The sequence below is a fragment of the Hevea brasiliensis genome, chromosome 6, assembly GCF_030052815.1.
Source record: "Hevea brasiliensis isolate MT/VB/25A 57/8 chromosome 6, ASM3005281v1, whole genome shotgun sequence".
NCBI lineage: Eukaryota > Viridiplantae > Streptophyta > Magnoliopsida > Malpighiales > Euphorbiaceae > Hevea > Hevea brasiliensis.
The window spans coordinates 103,236,334-103,256,544 of NC_079498.1; the positions used below are offsets into that span (position 1 = coordinate 103,236,334).

The following is a 20,211-nucleotide window of genomic DNA, read 5'->3' on the forward strand; positions in this document are numbered from 1 at the left end:
AATGTGAATTAGACTTGACCACAATCCGATTCAAAATCACACCGGTTTAATTCAGAATCAAAACTAATTAAATTATACTAAATTGATTAAAATCAGCACTGAACTAGATCAGAATCAATAGGTTTGGTTTGGTCCAGTTTCAAGCAAAAACTGAATTTTTCTTTATTTAAATAAAAAATAATAAAAAAAATACTTGGCCATACTTCGATTCAGAACCAAACCAGTTTAATTCAGAATCAAAACTGGCGAAAACTAATTTGATCAAAATCAGCAGTGAATTGGACCAGAATAATCAATAGGTTTAGTTTGATCCCGTTTTGGGCCAAAACTAAAATTTTTTTCTTTAAAAAAAAAAAACAGAATTTGATGAAAACTAGAATCAAACTAAAAGTAGATAGACACCAAAACTAAAACAGAAAAGTAGACAGAAAATGATTTAATTAAAAAAAGAACATGTCATATTTGTGGTACGAAGTGAAAGTTTAGATTAGATTTAGTAAATTATAGTAATACTTTTGAGGAAATTGCAGTCATTGCCATCCCATATATCCTTAAGAGGAATATCTTTTTCAAGAGCTCGAACTATCTGCATGACATAACAATAATAAAAATAAAAAGGTTATAGTTTGGTCAGTTATATTTGTAATCTCTCAACTTTGAATGCTGCGACAGATAAATAATAACAAATAATCTATGATATGCACCCTATCTTGAACCGACGGTGATGCGCCGCCAAATGAAAACAGGATGATATGGCTAATTTTTACCTTTTTCATTGTTGGGCGAGAATTTAAAGGTTTATAAACACAGGATGCAGCACAGAAAATCATTCTTTTCATTTCCCTTCTATTATAGTTTTGCAAATTGAAATCAACAAAATTCGTATATTCTCCATTTAGAGCCTGCATCATTCGAGCCTTTGCCTGAAAATTGATTAAAAAAAGTGTTATTTTTTTTTATCCAAATTAAAGTTTAATTTTCTTCCATATTTATAAGTGTGTACTAATCATAAGAACTAGTTGCCAAAATAAAAAATTGATTTGTTGATAAGGTGGAGCTATGTAGTGAAACGATTAAAATACTTACTATGATATTAGATGTCAAAATTTGAACCAAGGAGTTTTGATTTAATTTTAATATAAACTATTGAATGAAATGAAAGGAGGTAAACATATGAATTAAGCAAAACAAATCTTTGAAGTAATTTAACATTTGATATAATTGCAAGGGCCTTTAAATATATGTTCAGCCAAAGAGGCAAAAAAATTCATTTTATAACTAAATTTGATTACATCTATGATAATTATCGAAAAATATAATTGTTAGGGTCTTTATATTCAATTGAAAGTTTTTATATTGAGTAGAATTTCCATTATTAGCTTATGTTAATTAATAAATTATACATGTTTTATTTGTTATTATAGATTAGTGACATACTCTTTGAATGTCTTCATATTTAAGTTTTCTTCCAGTAATCAGCTCTAGAAGCACCACACCGAAAGAATAGACATCTGATTTGTCAGATGCCTCTTCAGATACCCTTTCATAACGCTCTGGATCTATAAAACTGAAATTAGAAAAGCACAGTAAAAATATGAGTTAAAAATATTTTCTAAAAAATAAAATTTTTTTACAGGAGCACAAAATTTGAGTTTTGCCCTGCATTCGTTGTATTTTATTTTGATTTTACTATTCTAAATATAAGCAATAGGAAAAAAAATATGTTTTATCTTACTCTATAGTTCCCTGAATCGATTTGTAGAGGTGAGAAATGGTATCCGGAAAGAACCAGGCAAGTCCAAAATCTGCAACCTAAATAAAATAATCCAACCACATTGGTAGATTCACTTTGCCGACAACTAAACATAATATAGTTGACTTGTGAATTAATGAAAATTAATGAGTGCAAAAAAAAAAATTATATATGGCATTTAACAAAGTTCCACTATGGTGAATTTAATCATATAAATGGAACTTTTATATGTTATTGAACTTACCTTTGGTTCAAAATTATCATCAAGAAGAATATTATCTGGCTTGATATCTTGATGTATGATCTTGGGTTTGCCTAAAAAGATATAAAAATGAAATTATATATACATATATCAAACAATGAATATAGATTCACTGGATCAATTGCTCACAGTGTTCATGTAGATATTCCAATCCTTTTGTAGAGCCTATGGCGATTCTCATTCTTTTTGGCCAATCCAAACTCTCGTTTTCTACGATGCCATTGTTATTTGTAAGATCTCAATAGCATAGTCTTCATTTGTGTATATGAATATGTTAAGGCAGGAAAACGAACTCACCATGTAAATGAAACCTCAAGGACTTATTGGGAAAATATTCTAATACAATCAGTGCATTGGCTTCTTCGATGCAGTAGCCAACCATTGTAACAAGATTTCGGTGACGAACGCGGCTAACAACCGCAATCTCATCCTCAAATCCCTTAACATCATAAAGTTTCTTAATAGCATAGATTCCACCATCTAGAGATCCCCTAAAAACTTGACCAAAACCACCCTGTCCAATGGAGAACTCGTTGGAGAAATGACCTGTTGCCTCTGCTAGTTCTTCATAACTATATTTCCTCGGCCCAAATATACCTGGTAATTTGTGAGTTGCCATAATACTTGTACTTAGTTCCCAAGAGAAAAGGCCGTTAAAAGTTGCACAGTTGCAGAGTCGCTGCAGTTATAAATGCTTTACCACGACTACTACGATAAAAACCAATTACAACATCGCACCAGAGAGGTTTCTTGCAAGTGAGAGAAAATATGCTGTTATTTGGAGGAGGAAGGGGAGAAGAATGGGGTTGCTAGGAATTTTCTTTTTCCCACAGACATACTGTCACTTGTGTCTTGTAATGCAAATTGCTGTTTAAAAATTAATCATGATGGCAAATTGGCAATGGTCTGCGAGAGTATACAGAGGATGCTAGTATACTACATTGGAGATAGGACAAAAAATTATTTTCTCTTTCTCTGCGTTCCGGCATTGCGCGAGATTTCTCCCCCTTCGAGGAGTTTCTCGGGTCAATTTAGGTGACTATAAATATTATCTTTTCTCAATTATAATTTATATTAATTTTTTAATATTTATTTAATTAATATTGAACCCTCTAATCTATGTATCACAATATAAGGATTAAAATTATCAATTAAATTTAGATTTAAATAAGATAATTTTACGAGCATGGATCTTATTTAATTATGGAAAATAAAATAAAAATAACAAGTAACCCTCACCACATAAAACTTCACCCAGTAAGCTCCATCCTCATGTGATACAGCTAATATCAAATGAAAATCTCACTAATATATATATAACCGTTTAAACATTATTATTATTATTATTATTATTATCGAAAGATATGAATCATTCCACTAAAATAAAGCCCAGTTACAAAGTCCGTGGCTTAGGAACAGAAAACTAAGAAAAACAATAGAAACGCTGCTGTTACAAGGGCCAAGAGCTGCCACAAGGAACCTTAGGCAAGTCTAGGGCTTTCCCGACCCAAGCCAAGATATTCCAAAGTAGAAGGCACCAAGAGCATAGCCAAAGCTAGGTCAACTGAAATCGTGAAGAACCGAGGCCACAGAAGTCAAATGGCATCGCAGGATAGATTAGCTGGTCACAAAGAGTGGTGAGGCAAAGCTCACGCTATAAACAAAAAAAAAAAAAAAAAAAAAAAGATTAGCAACCGATTAAATTGATTAATTTAACAATTGATTTAGTTAGTTACAATAAATCTGAATACAAATTGCAATCGATAATCAAATTAATTGCAAATAGTAATTGACAATTAAATCGATTACTAAATTAATTGAACTTAAAAAATAAAATTTTTAGTAAAAATTTATTGATTGCTAAATAACAACCTAAACATAATCGGTTGTAAAAAATTTAGTATCTTTAATTTTGTAATTTGACAAACATTTTATAAATTTATTGCTATTTGTAACTAATTTGTAACCAAAAAATCGGTTGCTAATTTTTAAAAAATTATAAAAAAATTAAAATTTCAAATAAAATAAAAAATTCAAATAAATAAAATTTTCAAAAATTATTAAAATAAATTATTAATAAAAATTAGTACTTAAAATTAATATAAGAATATTATAAAAAAATTACTAATAATATCTATTATAAAAAAAAATATTAACAAAAAAATTAAAATGAAAACATATGTATAAGACAAATTGCTAAAAGAAAATTATATATATATATTATAACAAAAAAATTGCTAAAAATTAATACTACAAATAATTTACTAATAAAAAAATATTTGTACATAAAATTTTATTTCATGCAAAAGAAAAATAAATTAAATAAAAAAGATGATAAAGAAAAAGAAGATGAAGAAGAAAAAAGATAACGAAGAAAATAGATGGTAAAAAAAAAGATGATGAAAAAGAAAATAGATGAAAAAGAAAAAAACGATAAGAAGAAAATATATAAGAAAGAAAAAGATAAAAAAGAAAATAGATGAGAAAAAATGGTGAAGAAAATGTATGAGAAAGAAAAAATAATGAAGAAAATATGTTAGAAAGAAAAAATAATGAAGAAAATATGTTAGAAAAGAAAAGATGATAAATAAAAAAGATGAGAATGAAAAAGAAAGATGAAGAAAATGAAAGAATGGGGAAAATGAAAAGAAAATGAGAATGAAAAGAAAATGTGTAATGGGGAAAGAAAATAAGTAATAGTTTATATAAGTAAATTAATAATCGATTTTAACAACAGATTGTTAGTTGTTAATTTCTTTTAAAAATTAAGCGAGAATTTTTTAGGGAAAAATTTTACAACCAATTCATAGTTGATTACAAAATCAGTTACTAATAGCAACCGATTTCAATCGGTTATAGAAATCGGTTGGCAACCGATTTGTACATTAGTTGTGAAAAAAAAAGAGAGAATTTTTCTGGGGGAAAAAATAGATTGCAAAATCAGTTTCAAAAATCAGTTGCTATTAGCAATCGATTTGCAAATCGGTTGCAAATAAAAACAAAAAAAAGAAAACTAAAAATTGGATGAAAATTTTTGAAAAGAAAAATCAATTGCAAAATTAGTTGCTAATAGCAATCGGTTTTAATCAATTACAAAAATTAGTTGCTGTTAGCAACCGATTCACAAATCAGTTACAAATCGAAAAAGAAAATAAAAAAATTAGATGGGAATTTTTGGGAGAGAAAATCGGTTGTAAAAATCGATTGCTATTAACAATCAATTCGCAGATCAGTTGTAAATCAAAAAAAGAAAAAAAAAATGGGCAAGAATTTTTGGGGAAAAAATTTAGCAACTGATTTACAATTGGTTGCAAAAATCATTTGCTGTTAACAATCGACAAGGAATCAGTTATAAATAACAACTGATTTTAGTAATTGATTGCAAATTGGTTGCTAATTTTTGCAACCGATTACAAATTTATTACTAACTCTAAAGCCAATTAAAACAATTCTTTAATTTAGCAATCCCTAAATCGGTTGCAGTTAGCAACAAATTTTAATAACTAATTTCTTAATCGGTTGCTAATAATAGCCAATTTTAAAATCGTTTACTAATTGTATATTTAAGATTTTTTTAATATCGATTAGCAACTGATTTAGCAACTAATTATAAATCAATTGCTATTAGCAATCAATTTAACAACCAATTATAAATAAGTTGCTGATAACAACTAATTTAGCAATTGATTCTTGAATCAATTGCTAAATTTTTTTAAAATTAATTATTTTATTAAAAAAAACTGAAATTACAAATCGGTTGCAAAATTGATTGCTAATAGCAACCAATTTTAGTTAGTTGTAATAATCCATTACAAAATTGATTATTTTTTATAGTGTCAGTCAGCACATGATGTAACGCCCTCACATTGAACACTCCTGTACAGTCTACTGTTCCAGCGCTTGATGTCTGCCTGGACAGTCAAGACGTCTAGAGCTATATCTGTGACATGCAGAAAAGTCATAGATAAAAATAAATAACAATTATAAGAAGGAAAAATATCAAAAAGAAAAACAAAGCATAAAAAGTTAAATGAGCCGGGGGTCACAGCGATGGGTAACTACACCGGGAAGTGACTGCGAGATCAGTCAAAACCCTAATTTCGTACAGGGCATTGTGACACCACAGGCCTAAGAAAAATTGTGAAGCTAGGAGAAATGTGAAAATCATAGAAAAAGGTTGAGAACCAGATCAAATAATTAGGTCAGGGTTCCGAAAGAAACACTAAATTATTGGCAAACCGGATCAAACCGGCGATGGGCAAATTGGTCAATTCACCCCTAGAGGTGACTCATGACCTAACTGTCCAATAAAATCTAAGAAATGAAAATTTTGAAATATAGATTTAAATTAAAGAAATATGAAAAAATAAAAAGAAAAAGAAAAGAAAAGAAAATAAAGAATAATGACATCACTCCCATGACATCATGTATGATCACATAAATAATTCCCATTTAATTACCATTTTGACTAAGTCAATTTTATGATAAATACACATAAAAACAAATTAAAAGAAAAAGCAATTTTGGGTCTTCTTCTTGTGTTTGCCCTCCCCATCTCTCTTCTCTCTCATCTCTTCCATTTTTCCACCATGAAATCTTATTTTAAAGCTTTCTAGACCAAAAATTCAGCCATAGATTTTGATGTTTCCTTGGCTAAAACTTGTCCTTGGGTCTTGATTTGAAGATTGAAAGTGAAAAAGAAAGGAAAATTGGAGAGTTTGAGAAAATAGAAAAAGCTTCATTTGAGGTAAGTAAATTCAAGTTTTCTTATTGAATAATTGGGTGATTTGAGGTTGAAGTGAATGAAATTATATGAAGAACTTGAAAAAAAATTTTATGATTAGGAAGAAGGGAATTTCAGCAGCCATTGAGGTTTATGGAATTGTTATGTTTTAATCTAATTAAATGTGTAATTATGCTTAAGAGACTAAGGATAAGTGATTGGTATGTTTAGATTTCATGAAATATGGCAAATGCAAAATTAGGGTTCTTGACCCTTAGGGTTTTGGGGAGGAAATTTGATAATTTAGTAAATTGATGTACTTTGACCTAAGTGAGGATTAAAATGGTCAATTGGGACCAATTGAGATGTGTTGGAGTGATTAGAATTGCAATGAAATTTTGATTGGTGAGGGGTCATTACTGGATAGCCTGACCTAGATCCCTTTCAGGGACCAAAACTGTAATTATGCCACCCCAATTGGTGTGAGGCTAATTGGGGATGAAAATAGACACATAATGACACAATTTTCATGGACAAACCATGCGCAAAAAGTGACTCTAGGTTAGTGAACAATTAGGTCAAACTTAGAATTGGTACACTGCCACTGTACAAAAATGATCAAATAAACAGTGTTTGTTCATTTGGTCATAACTTGGTCAAGGAAGATCCAAATGACCTGATTTTTGTGGCATTGGAAAGATATGACATAGTACTACAACATTCATGAAGAACACCAATCCAAATTCTACCAATAACTACGTGAAATTGCCACCCAAAGTTGGGTCACCAAAACTGCCAGAACTTAGAGGTGCCCAGAAATTCTGGGTTAAGACAAATCCAGCCAGCCTTAGAAAAATGGCCATATCGTGGGCTACACAACTCTAAATGGAGTGATTCAAAAACGAAATTAAAGCTAAGACAATAAGGAACAACTTTAATGAAGGACACTTAGTCAAATTTCTACAGTAACCAGACTAATAGAATAGTAGAAAACAGGGAACCAAAACTGAAATTTTGGATTTGCACCTAGGGAAATTAGAAATTGAATTGGCAATCAATGCCAACAAAATTGACACCCAAAATGTGGTATATGGATGCAATTAGAATTAATAAAGCTATTTAGTAGGAAAAAGTCAATATTTTGACTTGAATAGTATAATGAATAGTGACCCAAAATATAAAATTTAAAGGATACTATTTTAAGCAAATTTAAGGCTACAATTATGTAGGCATGAAATAAATTAATGGAGTAATTATGTGATATGGTACTGAAACACTGTATATTGTGTGTTTCAGTTAAAAAAGAGACTGGAAAGGGATCTTCGAGGAAAAATCGAAAATTAGAGTAAACTAGTCGACAAAGAGGTTTGTGCACAACTAGTTTTTAATTGATTTTATTATGAATATTTCATATGATTAATTGACGTTATCTTCTTTATTTATTATGATTATCCTGCATCGAATTTATTTCAATAATTATTGAAAATTTGTTATAGTATAAATGAGTTTAGTTTTGGAAAAATGGTTTAGTTATGATTTTATTTTAAATATGGATTGAATGAGTTCAGTTTCGAAAATTTGTGATTGAAATGGGATTTGCATGAAAAAATATAAATTTATGTTTTCAATTGTGATGGGCATAAAAATTATTAGATATTGGAATTGACTTTGAATTGAATTGTATTGTGATTTATGCTCACAAAAAGGATAAAGAGATTCATGATATTGTTTTATATCTCACTATAAATGCTTGATTAGGTTATTACCCGTCTCTCTCATTTGTTGATGAGACAATGGAGTTAGCTTTGTTTTGATTACCAGGGTACGTGCACAGGCTTAGATTCTTCTCTTATTAGAGGTTAAATCTAAGTTTTTCATTGGCCCTTTTGGAAGTTTCATTATTGTGGTGTGTATTGTACACGATGATTCGACCTCCTCAACCATAGGGAGTTAGAATCCCAATTCAACCTCCCTCCCCGACCATAGGGAGTTAGAATCGCCCCGAAGATGGCCCTTACGGATTAGTCTTGCATAGTTAGTGAGATAAAGAATGGGTTTTAAATAGTAAGAATTGTGATTTCAAATGGGATTTATGCATAATTGATTTTATTAAAATTAAGATTTGTTTTCATAAATTACTGGAATTACTTTAAATGTTCAGTAATAATTTGATAAATTGAAAATTCTTGAGCAAAGTCATTTTAACAAATGATTTATTTTATTGGCAATGAATATTTTGATTTTTAGAATTTTGATTGAATTTTAAGATTTTCAAATTCTTTGCTAAAATTTTGGCAAGGTATTGCATATTATGTTTTAAATTATAGTTGTGCACCACTGAATTCACCACTTAGCGATAGTTTTGTATGCTGTTGCAGGTGAAAGTAAAGATAGAGCAGCCGAGTGAGATTTCCTGTAGCTGCGCCTTGAAGACACATTCGGATTAGCTTCGGGTATATCATAGGTATACCCTTGTACATAGATTTTGATGTATGCATGCAATTATACGTATGTAATTTATTTGAGCAGTTGTACATGAACTTTTATAATATTATTTTGGGTATGTAATTAAAATGTAAATTATTGTAATGTTCAAAGTTATTTCTGAGTTTTGTAATTTGTGAATGATAAATTATTCCTTTTTTGAAATGAGATGCTTCGAATTGCGGTTGATTTTGAGTTGAGCTTCTTGTATGAGATTGTGAGATGAAATGGATTTGTTTTGGAGTTATGGTTGAGTAAAAATATCGGAAGTGTATTTCTTTTCAGGTTTTGAAGAACTGTTTTCTCAAAATACAGCCGGCACTCTGCCGAAATTTAAAAAAAAAAAATCGTAACACCAGATTTTAATCGAAGGTTTGATCCATAACCAAAATTTAAAAAAAAAAAAAACTTTTTAATAAATATTCAACGTTTTACCACTATAAAAATGATCGGAAATTGTTTTAAAATCTCTTGTAGTATATTTAATGGGTTACCAGTAGGCGAAGTACAGTAATTAATTAGGTGTACTACGGGATCATGTTATGCCTTATGAAGGAGTAGGGTGTGACACGTGATGCCTAGGGTTGGCCATAGATGACAAAGCTGAAGAAAGACTTTGAAGTACCGTGCCCCATAAAATCAAACCTCTCCTAGAGCTAAAAATGCATCAAACTGTTGAAGAACAAGACCGGCACGCAACCATCCAAGCAAGGCAAAGAACCCCAAAAACATGGTAAATCAACAAATTTTTTCACCAGATTAACACTGGATCAACCACCCTCAAAAGAGAAATACAGTAAACAGAACCACAACGTCACAACGGGAGACTCTCTTGTCTGAAGCCCAAATTGCCAAGGAACACAAATAAGCTATGTACACCACCCGACAGTGGAGAGAATAATCAGGCGAGGAGAGAAGCTCTCCTGTTAGCAGTGGCAGAAAAAGTCGCTGGGTTGGCAGAAGAGAAGCCCTAATTAATTAAGTTTCTCATAAATAAATTTGGATTGGGAAACTCCATTTGGACAACGAGCTCTCACAACTGATGCATGCTATTTCAATTTGTTAATTGAACCGCGTCTGGCCCTATTGTGCTGGTGAAAGTCTAGCTTAGTAGAGGGGCCATGTCCATTTTATTTAGCTCAAAAATGGGAGCTCAGTTAGTTGCATTTTAATGAGATTCATTATTAACTTAGCTCTGATATTGGCTGTTTCTTGCGATGAGCATCAAGTTTCACAAGCTATTCATCAAGTAGTCTAAGGTAAGTACTCAACATCTCCTCAATAAGATTATTTATAGGAAAAATTACAATTAATTTCTTTATTTTAGCAAAATTAATTATTTAGTTATTTTATTTTAAAAAATACATTAGTTAGTTTTTATATTTTTGTGTTATTTACACTTTAATTCCTTTGTTCAATTCAAATAAAATTTTCTATTAATCAATATAAAAGAGAACAATTACCATAGTAGGGACTAAGTAGTTAAAAAAAAAATTGTATATATTTATAGTTTTCAAATTATAGAAATTAAATGGAATTTAGATTAATGCCAAAAAAATAATCAAAGAGATTAAATAATAAACAAATAAAAATATAAAGACTAATTAATATAATTTTTAAAATAAAAAATTAAATAATTAATTTTATTAAAAATAGATGTGCTAAATAATAATTTTTCCTTACTTACATGTACATTTCGAAGCGTAAATATCACACGTGGTCACTCAACTTTAATTATGAGTGTTTTCATAAAAATCATTGAATTTTAATTTTTTTTTTATAAAACTTACTGAATTTTAATTTGATTCCATAAAAGTTATTGTGATCTAAAATTAAAAATTTATGGGTTAACATGAGGATCTATCAACTATTTTACATATTAAATTACCTTATTTCATTAAATTCTTAAAAAATAGAAAATAGAATACATAAAATGCATTTAACTTAAACCCCTCTCCTTGCGGTTTAAATCTTATTTTTTTTTAAAGAAGGATATGTCCCGTCACCTATGATGGAAGTTTTTAATAATTTTTTATTTTTTATTTTTTATTTTTTTTTAGGAAAGCAGCAAAGAAATAGTATTGATCAACCTAGAATATGTACATGAGAAGCATCCTGGGCTGCAATAAGAGCCAAATGGGATGGTAAGTCTTCCATCCATACAACTAAAGATTTAAAGCTATAAATGCCTCCTTCGCAACATGATGAGCCAAATTATTTGCTGCTCTAGAGAATAAATGAACTGAATAGAATTGAAATTTGCAGACAAATCCAAAATATCGGCTAGACATAAATCATGGAATGGATTCAAAACTGGACCACCTTTTAGTGCCATAAATGTGGGCTGATTATCACCTACTACCTGCACATTTCTAAATCCAGGATCAAAAGCTAACTCTAACCCAAACTTTAACGCATGAACCTCAGCAAGATTAATTAGATTCATAAGAAGCACAAATTCTCTTATTTACCGTCATCAATACATGCCCATACTCATCTCTAACAACCATGCCCATGCCTATAATTCCCTCCAGTCGAATACATACATTAACAGACCTACAACAAGAGGAATCCAATAACAGCTTGATCTTGTAGTGAAATCTGGTGGCGAAGCCTCTGAAGAAGGAAGTATCTCTTGCCGACGACTTGATGCTTGAGTTAGAATTCGCAACACATTAAAATCCCCATCCTTAAAAACAACTTGATTCCTCCTTTTCCGTAATGACCAGCAAAGAATATTATTATTATTATTGCTATAGAATTTTTGCAACTGTGTCGAAAACGGTATGTTAGGGTAAACTATAATTTAGAATATGAAATTTGATAAAATTTATAACTTTGTCCTTATATTTTCAAAACTAGGTAATTTAATCTCAAAATTTTGATAAAATTACAACTTAATCTCTACCGTTAGAATTCTATTAAGTTACCGTTAATTTTAATAAAAATAACTAAAATGACGTTATCTTTATTTTTAATATGAAAACAATTTAGTCCCTAAGGTTTTATTTTCTTAATAATATAGTTCCTGAGGTTTTGTTTTATTAATAATTTAACCCCTACATTTTTAAAATAAGGTTCCATTAAATTAAAAAATTTTAACTTTAAATTATTAAAATATAAATTAATTACTTTAAAATCCTTAAAATTTTTGGTTAATTATAAAATCATTCATAAATTTTTGGTTAATTATAAAATCATTCATAAATTTTTGGTTAATTACAAAATCATCCATACATATATTACATTGTTATTTATAAAAAAGGAAAAAAAATATGAATATAGATGCAAATTATTATTGAAAATAGAAATTTCAGTGATTAAATTTTTTCATATTGAAAATAGAGTTAAAATATTTTGATATTTTAATAGGAAATTAACTGTAATTCTAACGGTAGGGACTAACTTGTAGGTTTATGAAAATAATGTCAATAACTAAATTACTTGATTTTTAAAACTATAGGGACTAATTAGGGTTAACCAAATTTAATTTTTTGTTTAATTTAACCAAATTTTTAAAACACTGGATATGCCTTATCAGTATATTAACAAGTTTAATTTTTTATTTTATTTTTACGATTTTGTTTATTAAATGACTAAATCACTCATCATTTTTAGTTAATTATATTAAAATATGCTTATAAAAAAATTAAAATATGGGTTATATTTGTAATTTTATCAAATAAAAAAAACTAAAAAGAGTATATTTCAGAAATTTGAAGCTAAAATAATTAATATATGGCCCAATAAATATAATAATCTACTAATCATTTCGTTTAGATTGCAGATTTTGGACTTGCCATAATTTTTCAGGAATCTGTCATTCATATCTCCAGATCTATTATGGGAACTAAAGTGTAAGATATATGTGTATTTTTCCCCTTTTTGTTTTACTCAATTATGTTACTATTATGGTCATTTTCTTAGTGCCACTATGTTCTACTTTTGCAATAGCTAAAAAGAAAAATATGATAAAAGTATTTGAAAAAAAAAAATCAAAATTTTGGGATTTTTAAGAAAGATTTTCATTTTCTAGAAAAATAATCTTTACATGAATCTTCATTGCACGTATTTTTAAAGAGTACCAAAAATAGAGGTCTATAAAAGTGGAGGTTGTCGGCCATGTAATTGTCCAGACGTTTGGGTGTAGCATTGGAGAATTGCTAATTGGGGGAGGGACACTGGTCATTATGACCATGACCATTACATTGGAAACGTTACTGGTATTATTTGGCTGATTGGACAGCTGCCCACGGCAACGGCTGGAATTAGTATTTTGTTCAAATGGGTTGAAGATTGTCCAGAATTTGACGAGGTTTTGATTGCTATCTGGGCAGTAGGTGGGACATTAGTTTTAACAAGAGTGAGTCCAATAAAAAGGGCATGAAGATCATCAAAGAAGACGGCGATATTCCTGGCTTCAATAGCTCTACCAAAGGGACGATGATCCGTTCCAAGTCCCATCACTGACAATAGTTTCTTCTGTAATGGGGGATTGAAGTGCGGCAAGCTGACCATAAATGTGCTTAGCAAGCTCATGTAGCGTCTATACAAAGATGATAAAAGGGTGAATATAAGTGGCTGGATTATAATATTAAATTAATTAATTATTTTAATGTAATTATATAAGCTTAAATTAATAATGAATTAAAATATAATTTAACTAACCCTTTCTTCAAATTTAATATGATATCAGAGATCGAATTAAATTGTAGATTTTGACTATTCTTACTTCCACAATTGAAGTAACTGAGTCCTATAACCCGAAGAAAAGATAGTAGCCAGCTTATTTGTAGTGGTAGAGCCAACAATCTGAGGGATTTCTAGAGGAGATAATTCGAAGAGGTAAGCTTAACAGTAAGGAATTGAGAAATGTTAGGCAGAGACAATGCAAAGGAGTACGAGGCAAAGGAAGTGAATAAACTTTAAGAAGTGGCCATCATAGAGGCTCTGATACCATGTGCACTGTATTGACCTAAGTATACATAGGCAAGTACACAGATATGAGATAAGACCAATCTAGTGGTTACCAGTGATGAGGATACAGTAGTTGTACAACAATAGGATAAGTAGCAAAGGTGACAAACAATTTCAATATCAAATAGGCTTTAAGAATCTGAGATTTGCTGAGGTAATGGAGCATATGGCGACCCTTCGTATAGGTACTTGCTGTCATTTCTGTCCCATATATTCTTTGGTTCCATATTTTTTTTTAGTACTTCAACTATCTGCATCACAAAGCTTGCAATCACTTGCAGAATATTAACATATAAAATTATCAACTCATTTTTACATATATACTAAATTTTTAAATCTTATATTTGAAATAATTTTAATTAAAAATTTGTGCCAACACTTTAACAAATTCTTCCATTTTCAACTAAAAATCGAATTTGTTCTCTTCACCAGAATTAATATATAATTTTACATTAACAAATTAATCTTTCATATAATGAATTTTTTGCTAGTCTAAATGTAAGACCCATAACACAAAGAGCTCAAAAACAAAGTACAAACTCTAGCTCAATTTTAAAGATTTACCTGGCTCATTTGTGGACGTAATTTCATAGGTTTATATAAACAAGCAGCAACACAATAAATCATTCGAATCATTTCATCTTTATTATATTCTTTCTGCAATTTAGAATCAAAAAGATCTTTACAATTCTCTGCATCCAAGTCTTGTTCGTTGGTATCCAAAACTTGTTTGAGTAGAGGCATTGCCTATGAATAATCAAAATAAATGCACAAAGGTTACTTAAGCATTTCATTAGATTAAAAAATATAAATCATCTTTTAATATTGATAATACAAAATATTAAATTTTTTATTTTTTTAAATTAAAGTTTTTATTTTTCAATTGTTAAAAAAATATAAATATTTTATATTTAAAAGGATTAATGAGGAATATATATATATACACTAAAATTGAATTCCAAAACATTATTCACAATAACAGTGTTTTGGGATTTTTTTCCTTTATTTTTTTTATAAATTTTGTAAACTTGTTTATTTTTATAAATATTAATATTATATATACTAAAATTATATTAAAAAATAATTATATTCTTTCTTTTCTTTTATCATAAAAAAGATAATAATAATTTTATTACAAATTATTATAAAATATAGGGACTAATAAAAAAAATTGAGTAATTTATAAACCTGCAGCAGTGCGCGTGGGTAATTGCTCTTGTTTATTGCTAATTGAGATTACTATATAATATTCAAATACTATTGTATTTTTTTAGAGGGAAAGATTTGTAATTCAGAACATGTTGAGTGCTTAGAGTAGTTTGAATGAGGGGAAGAGAAAATACATACCCAAATAGCTAAAGGTTTCTTCATAAAAATAGCTAGTTTCCTGGTAATTAGCTCCAGAAGCACAATTCCGAAAGAGAACACATCGGACTTGTCGGTGAGTATCCTATTTTGGCCATCTTTGTTGTAATACTCAGGAGGGGCATAACTGCACTTGAATGATAAAGAGTGCATGAGAACAACCTATTCGACGAATTTTCTATGAGAATCAAAGTTTAATTAACAAATACAAAACGAATCTTACGCAACAGTTCCCCTTGGTTCAGTGAAAACATGAGTAGCAGAATCTGCAAAATCTTTGGAAATTCCAAAATCTCCGATCTGAAGGTGGAAAAATTGATAGAACTAAATTTATATCTTTCAAAATTATAACTTTATGACTTTTTTTGTAATTAGTTTTGTGGGTATAAAGCCAATAACATTTTAATCTCATAAATATCATACCTTAGAATATTATCACTCTTAATATCTCGATGGATAATTCTGGGTTTACCTAAAACATACAAAATTAAAGAGTATAAAATTCAAGATACAAATAACATATAAATGAAAAATAAATAAATAAATACTCACAGTCTTCATGCAAATATGCCAATCCTTTTGCAGTACCCAAAGCAATTTTCATTCTGCTTGGCCAATCGATTGCAGGGCTTTCCATTCCATGCGATGTTTTTCCCCCTTCTGTAAAGAAACAAAACAACTTAATCATTTACTATAGTCAAAATAGTATTCCCTCTAATTTTACAAAGTGAATTAAAAATAGAAAAGTACTCACCACGCAGATGATATTTCAACGAATTGTTGGAAACAAACTCATAAACAAGCAATCTGTCAGCTTTATTACTGCAGTACCCTACCACCTCCACAATATTCCGGTGACGGATGCGGCTAATGGTTTTAACCTCCTCCTCAAATTGAAGTTGCGCATTTTCCTCCATATCCGAATCAGAATGATGTATAAGCCTCTTAATTGCAACCACTTTACCATTTGGAAGCTTTCCCTTATAAACTTGACCATAACCACCCTCGCCAAGACGGTTGTTGTTGGAGAAATTACCAGTTGCTTTCGCTAGTACTTCAAAAGCATAACTCGGAACGCCTGGATCCAATGCAGTGACGGACACAAAAGTTTAACTTGGAAGAGTCCAATTAAAATATGTGATTTGATAATCACTTGTTTAAGTACTAATTGAATAAGTTGATTTATTATCATTTATAATGTAATTCTACAATGGTTGACTGATACAATTATTCAATAATTATTAAAACAAAAATATTTAATAAATATAGTGACAAAATAAACATTTTTTTTAATAAAATTGACTTGCTAAAAATGGAATTTCTATTAATTTAAAAATAAAATAAATATTTAATATTTTAAATTATTGAACTAAAAATATATTGATGGTCTAAAATTAAAAGATTGTTCAATTTATCTCAAATCTATTTTTTTAAAATAATAATGAAAAGTAAATTTAATTAAAAATATAAATTAAATAAAATAAATTGTATGGTTCTAATTTTTAATATAATGAAAGAAAAAAAAAACATTTTCCTAATTTATGTTTTCTTCTCAGAATTTTGTTTTGGTAAAGAGGAAATTCCAATAATAACAACGAAATTAAGAAAAGAAAACGTTAAAATTTTAGATTGATTAAAAAAATATGAGAGAGTTATGCTAGATTTCTCTTTGATAATTTGGTCCAATAATTTAAATTTCAAAGAATGAAAATCGATAATTATAGATTTGTTGAAAGAAAAAAAATAATAAAATAAAAATAATAGAAAGGAATAGGTTAAGAAACAGTAACTATTTAAATTTTTTTCCTTTTTACAAGAGGGAATTAATATAAAGTTTAAATTAATAGATCATTTTATTTATAAAATAAAATATCAGAGACTTAACTATTTCATATTAGTTAAGATACTTTGATCATTTTGTTATAATTAATGATAAATTAGATGAATGGGCCAATTTATATATATATATATTATAAAAAATTAGAAATTAAATGATTTTATTTTAAAAAATATAAATTAAATTATTAATTTTATCAAATTTCAGAGATTATATTATAATTTATCCTAAAATATTAACTTTTATAAAACAACCATTATAGGCTTAAAAAAATTCTAAAATTTCAGGGACCGAATGCCCCCTTGGCCTTTACATAGACCCGTCCCAATTCAAATGGTTACTCAATTAGTGTCACGATACACACACAAATAAACATTAATATTCTTAAATTTTATATTCTTTTGCATTAATATATTTTTAAAATGATTTATTGCTTGTCATATAATTCATTAAATCAACAATATATTATATTCATCAACTCTATTTTCAAAAACAATTAATATAAATTAAAAAAAAAATGATTTTATACTTTTAAGCCAATAATTCGTCCACTGACCAAAAGATGTTTAAAAAATGTAACAAAGCAAACACTAAGGTGCTTGGGCTAATCTAACAACATGAAATATTAAACAGCCTTGTATATCTATGCTATAATTTTTTTTTACAAAAAAAAAAAAAAAAAAGATTCTAACTTAATTTGAATTTAAAATATTATTCTAAGATTATTAAGTCACACTTCATTAATTTTATCTTATAATATTGTTAAATTATCTCTGTATTGGTCTCATCAATGATAAAACACATAAATTCCACACATAATGAAAGATTATCGAAATTTCATAACGTACCTTGTACTGTGTTGTCATCAGTTGCTCGTGTTTGTCTTGTAATTTCTCTTTCTTCTGCTTTTACCGATTGAAAATAAAATATAATCAAATCAATAACGTTTTTTTGATAAATATAAATTTTATCAAGTGTTCCGTTTGATTCGATTTAGTAATTGTAAACTTACTTGATAGATTTAGGTTTGAATTTTTATTCCTCTAATTTTTTGTTAAAAAATAATTAGTAGGTAAAAAAAATAGATAAATCTAATAATAACGATAAGTCTATCCCATATATTGGATATACCTTCACTGCTGGGTTGGCGATTAGCTTTTTTCTTCTTTTCAAACAACCTGCAAAAGCAAGTGCCAGGCATGGCTGCCCGCGAGGTTTCTGGCTTGTGTGATGTTACGCTACTTGCTTAGGATGAGAGAGAAAGAGAGAGAGAGTTGTTAAATGAGGAGACAGGGAGACCAAGTGTCATTGGAAGGTCGGAGAACTTCTATTTATATATAGGAATAGACATATTAGTTAATGCTAATTGATATAAAATTGTTTTTGTAAGCTTATAAAATTTTGAATTTAAATTTTAATTAAAATTAATTGAATATATATATATAAAGAAAAGAAAAGAAACTTCAGCGAGTTATCTCCACAGGTCCACATCCAGACTGTCAATGAAAATGGCACGAAGATGGTTTAAATATTGGGGCCAATGAGCTCTTAGGTCTTGGCCTATATTTATTTATTTTAAAATGTCGACTTTCGGTTATAAGCAGAATATTTAACCTTTTGCTTGTGGAAGTTTAGGCCTATGCGATTTAATGGATTTCAATAGAATTTATCTACTGCCAAAAAAAAAAAACCTTAAAAATACGTGTCAGAAAAAATTGCTATATATATATATATATATATGCTAAGTTTTCAAAATAGTTTCATCATAGTATATCACTTATATTAATAAAGAGGTTTAAATAATCGCCATATAGTAAAACTTAACTTTTTTTATATTTTTTATATAGAAATTATTTTATCATACCAAATAATAACTTCTAATTTAAATATTTTCAAACTTTAATTACTGAAATCTTACCTTATAAAAAAAATAATTATTTAGAATTCTTTTTACTAAAATTGATTATCTATGCTTGTTAAATTGATTAGCAGTCAACAGATAAATTAATTGCTATTAACAATTAATTTAGCAATAAAAAATCGATTGCAAATAGCAATCCATAACCGAATTGGTTACTCAATTAATTAAATTTTAAAAAATAAAATTTTTAGTAAAAAAAATAAGTTACTACTAACATATTTAGTAATCAAAATCGATTGCAAATAGCAACCGATTGCAATTGTAATCGATTCATGAATCGATTGCCATTTGCAACCAACTAAAATCGGTTGCTAATAGCAATCAATTGTCAATTGTTGCTAAATTGTGGAGTCAAGTAATAAAAGTTTTACAATTTTGCAACCAATTAAAAATTTAGTTGCTAATTATATATTTAAGATTTTTTTAATATTAATTTGCAATCAATTTATTAACCAATTATATTTTGATAAATAATTATTTTATTAAAAAAATAAAAATCACAAATTAATTATAAAATTAGTTATTAATAATAATAATAATAATTTCAGTTAGTTATAAAAATAGATTGCATATATGTTTTTAATTTTTTTAGTGTATATAGATGACTTTAATTTGCAATCATGGACTCATTAACACTGTAAAGCATATTATTAATATACATTAGTGTTTTTTTTATTATTTTAAGAAAGGATGCTTAAAAACCAAAAAAAAAAAAAAAAAAAAAAAAGAAAGGCACGCAAGTTTTAGTTTATTGGAAAGATAATTTCAAATGTGAACAGGCTTATTCACACTCACGCAAGGAAAATTCTCGCCATGTTTTGCTAGTCGCGTTGATCTGTCATAACTTCAGCTAAATTAAAGATCATCATCACGTAGTACAATAATAATA

General features: G+C 28.4%; 2 protein-coding genes across 2 annotated transcripts; both read right to left on the reverse strand.

Annotated features, from left to right (window-relative positions):
* Nucleotides 1-493: 493 nt before the first annotated feature.
* LOC110652996 (proline-rich receptor-like protein kinase PERK15) lies at nucleotides 494-2,831 on the reverse strand. Its single transcript, XM_058148066.1, has 7 exons — nucleotides 2,313-2,831; nucleotides 2,145-2,225; nucleotides 1,998-2,068; nucleotides 1,736-1,812; nucleotides 1,438-1,567; nucleotides 768-923; nucleotides 494-586 (listed from the first exon to the last, which is right to left on the reverse strand). Exons 1-7 carry the CDS (start codon nucleotides 2,632-2,634, stop codon nucleotides 494-496), a joined length of 930 nt encoding a protein of 309 aa, XP_058004049.1. The 5' UTR covers nucleotides 2,635-2,831.
* An 11,499-nt stretch (nucleotides 2,832-14,330) lies between these two features.
* LOC131180703 (proline-rich receptor-like protein kinase PERK15) lies at nucleotides 14,331-18,602 on the reverse strand. The gene is made up of 8 exons (XM_058148067.1): nucleotides 18,533-18,602; nucleotides 16,322-16,642; nucleotides 16,117-16,221; nucleotides 15,972-16,036; nucleotides 15,788-15,870; nucleotides 15,547-15,691; nucleotides 14,764-14,946; nucleotides 14,331-14,450 (listed from the first exon to the last, which is right to left on the reverse strand). Exons 1-8 carry the CDS (start codon nucleotides 18,600-18,602, stop codon nucleotides 14,331-14,333), a joined length of 1,092 nt encoding a protein of 363 aa, XP_058004050.1.
* Nucleotides 18,603-20,211: the final 1,609 nt, after the last annotated feature.

Excerpts from the sequence above, each read along its gene's own strand:
- LOC110652996 (XM_058148066.1), bottom strand. The coding sequence starts at position 2,634 with ATGGCAACTCACAAATTACCAGGTATATTTGGGCCGAGGAAATATAGT. Across the intron at positions 1,568-1,735 it reads TCGATTCAGGGAACTATAGA|TTTTATAGATCCAGAGCGTT; the intron begins GTAAGATAAAAC and ends TTCTAATTTCAG. Across the intron at positions 924-1,437 it reads AATATGAAGACATTCAAAGA|GCAAAGGCTCGAATGATGCA; the intron begins GTATGTCACTAA and ends ATCAATTTTCAG.
- LOC131180703 (XM_058148067.1), bottom strand. The coding sequence starts at position 18,602 with ATGCCTGGCACTTGCTTTTGCAGGTTGTTTGAAAAGAAGAAAAAAGCT. Across the intron at positions 15,871-15,971 it reads TAAGGTATGATATTTATGAG|CTTCAGATCGGAGATTTTGG; the intron begins ATTAAAATGTTA and ends CAATTTTTCCAC. Across the intron at positions 15,692-15,787 it reads GAACCAAGGGGAACTGTTGC|TTATGCCCCTCCTGAGTATT; the intron begins GTAAGATTCGTT and ends ATTCAAGTGCAG.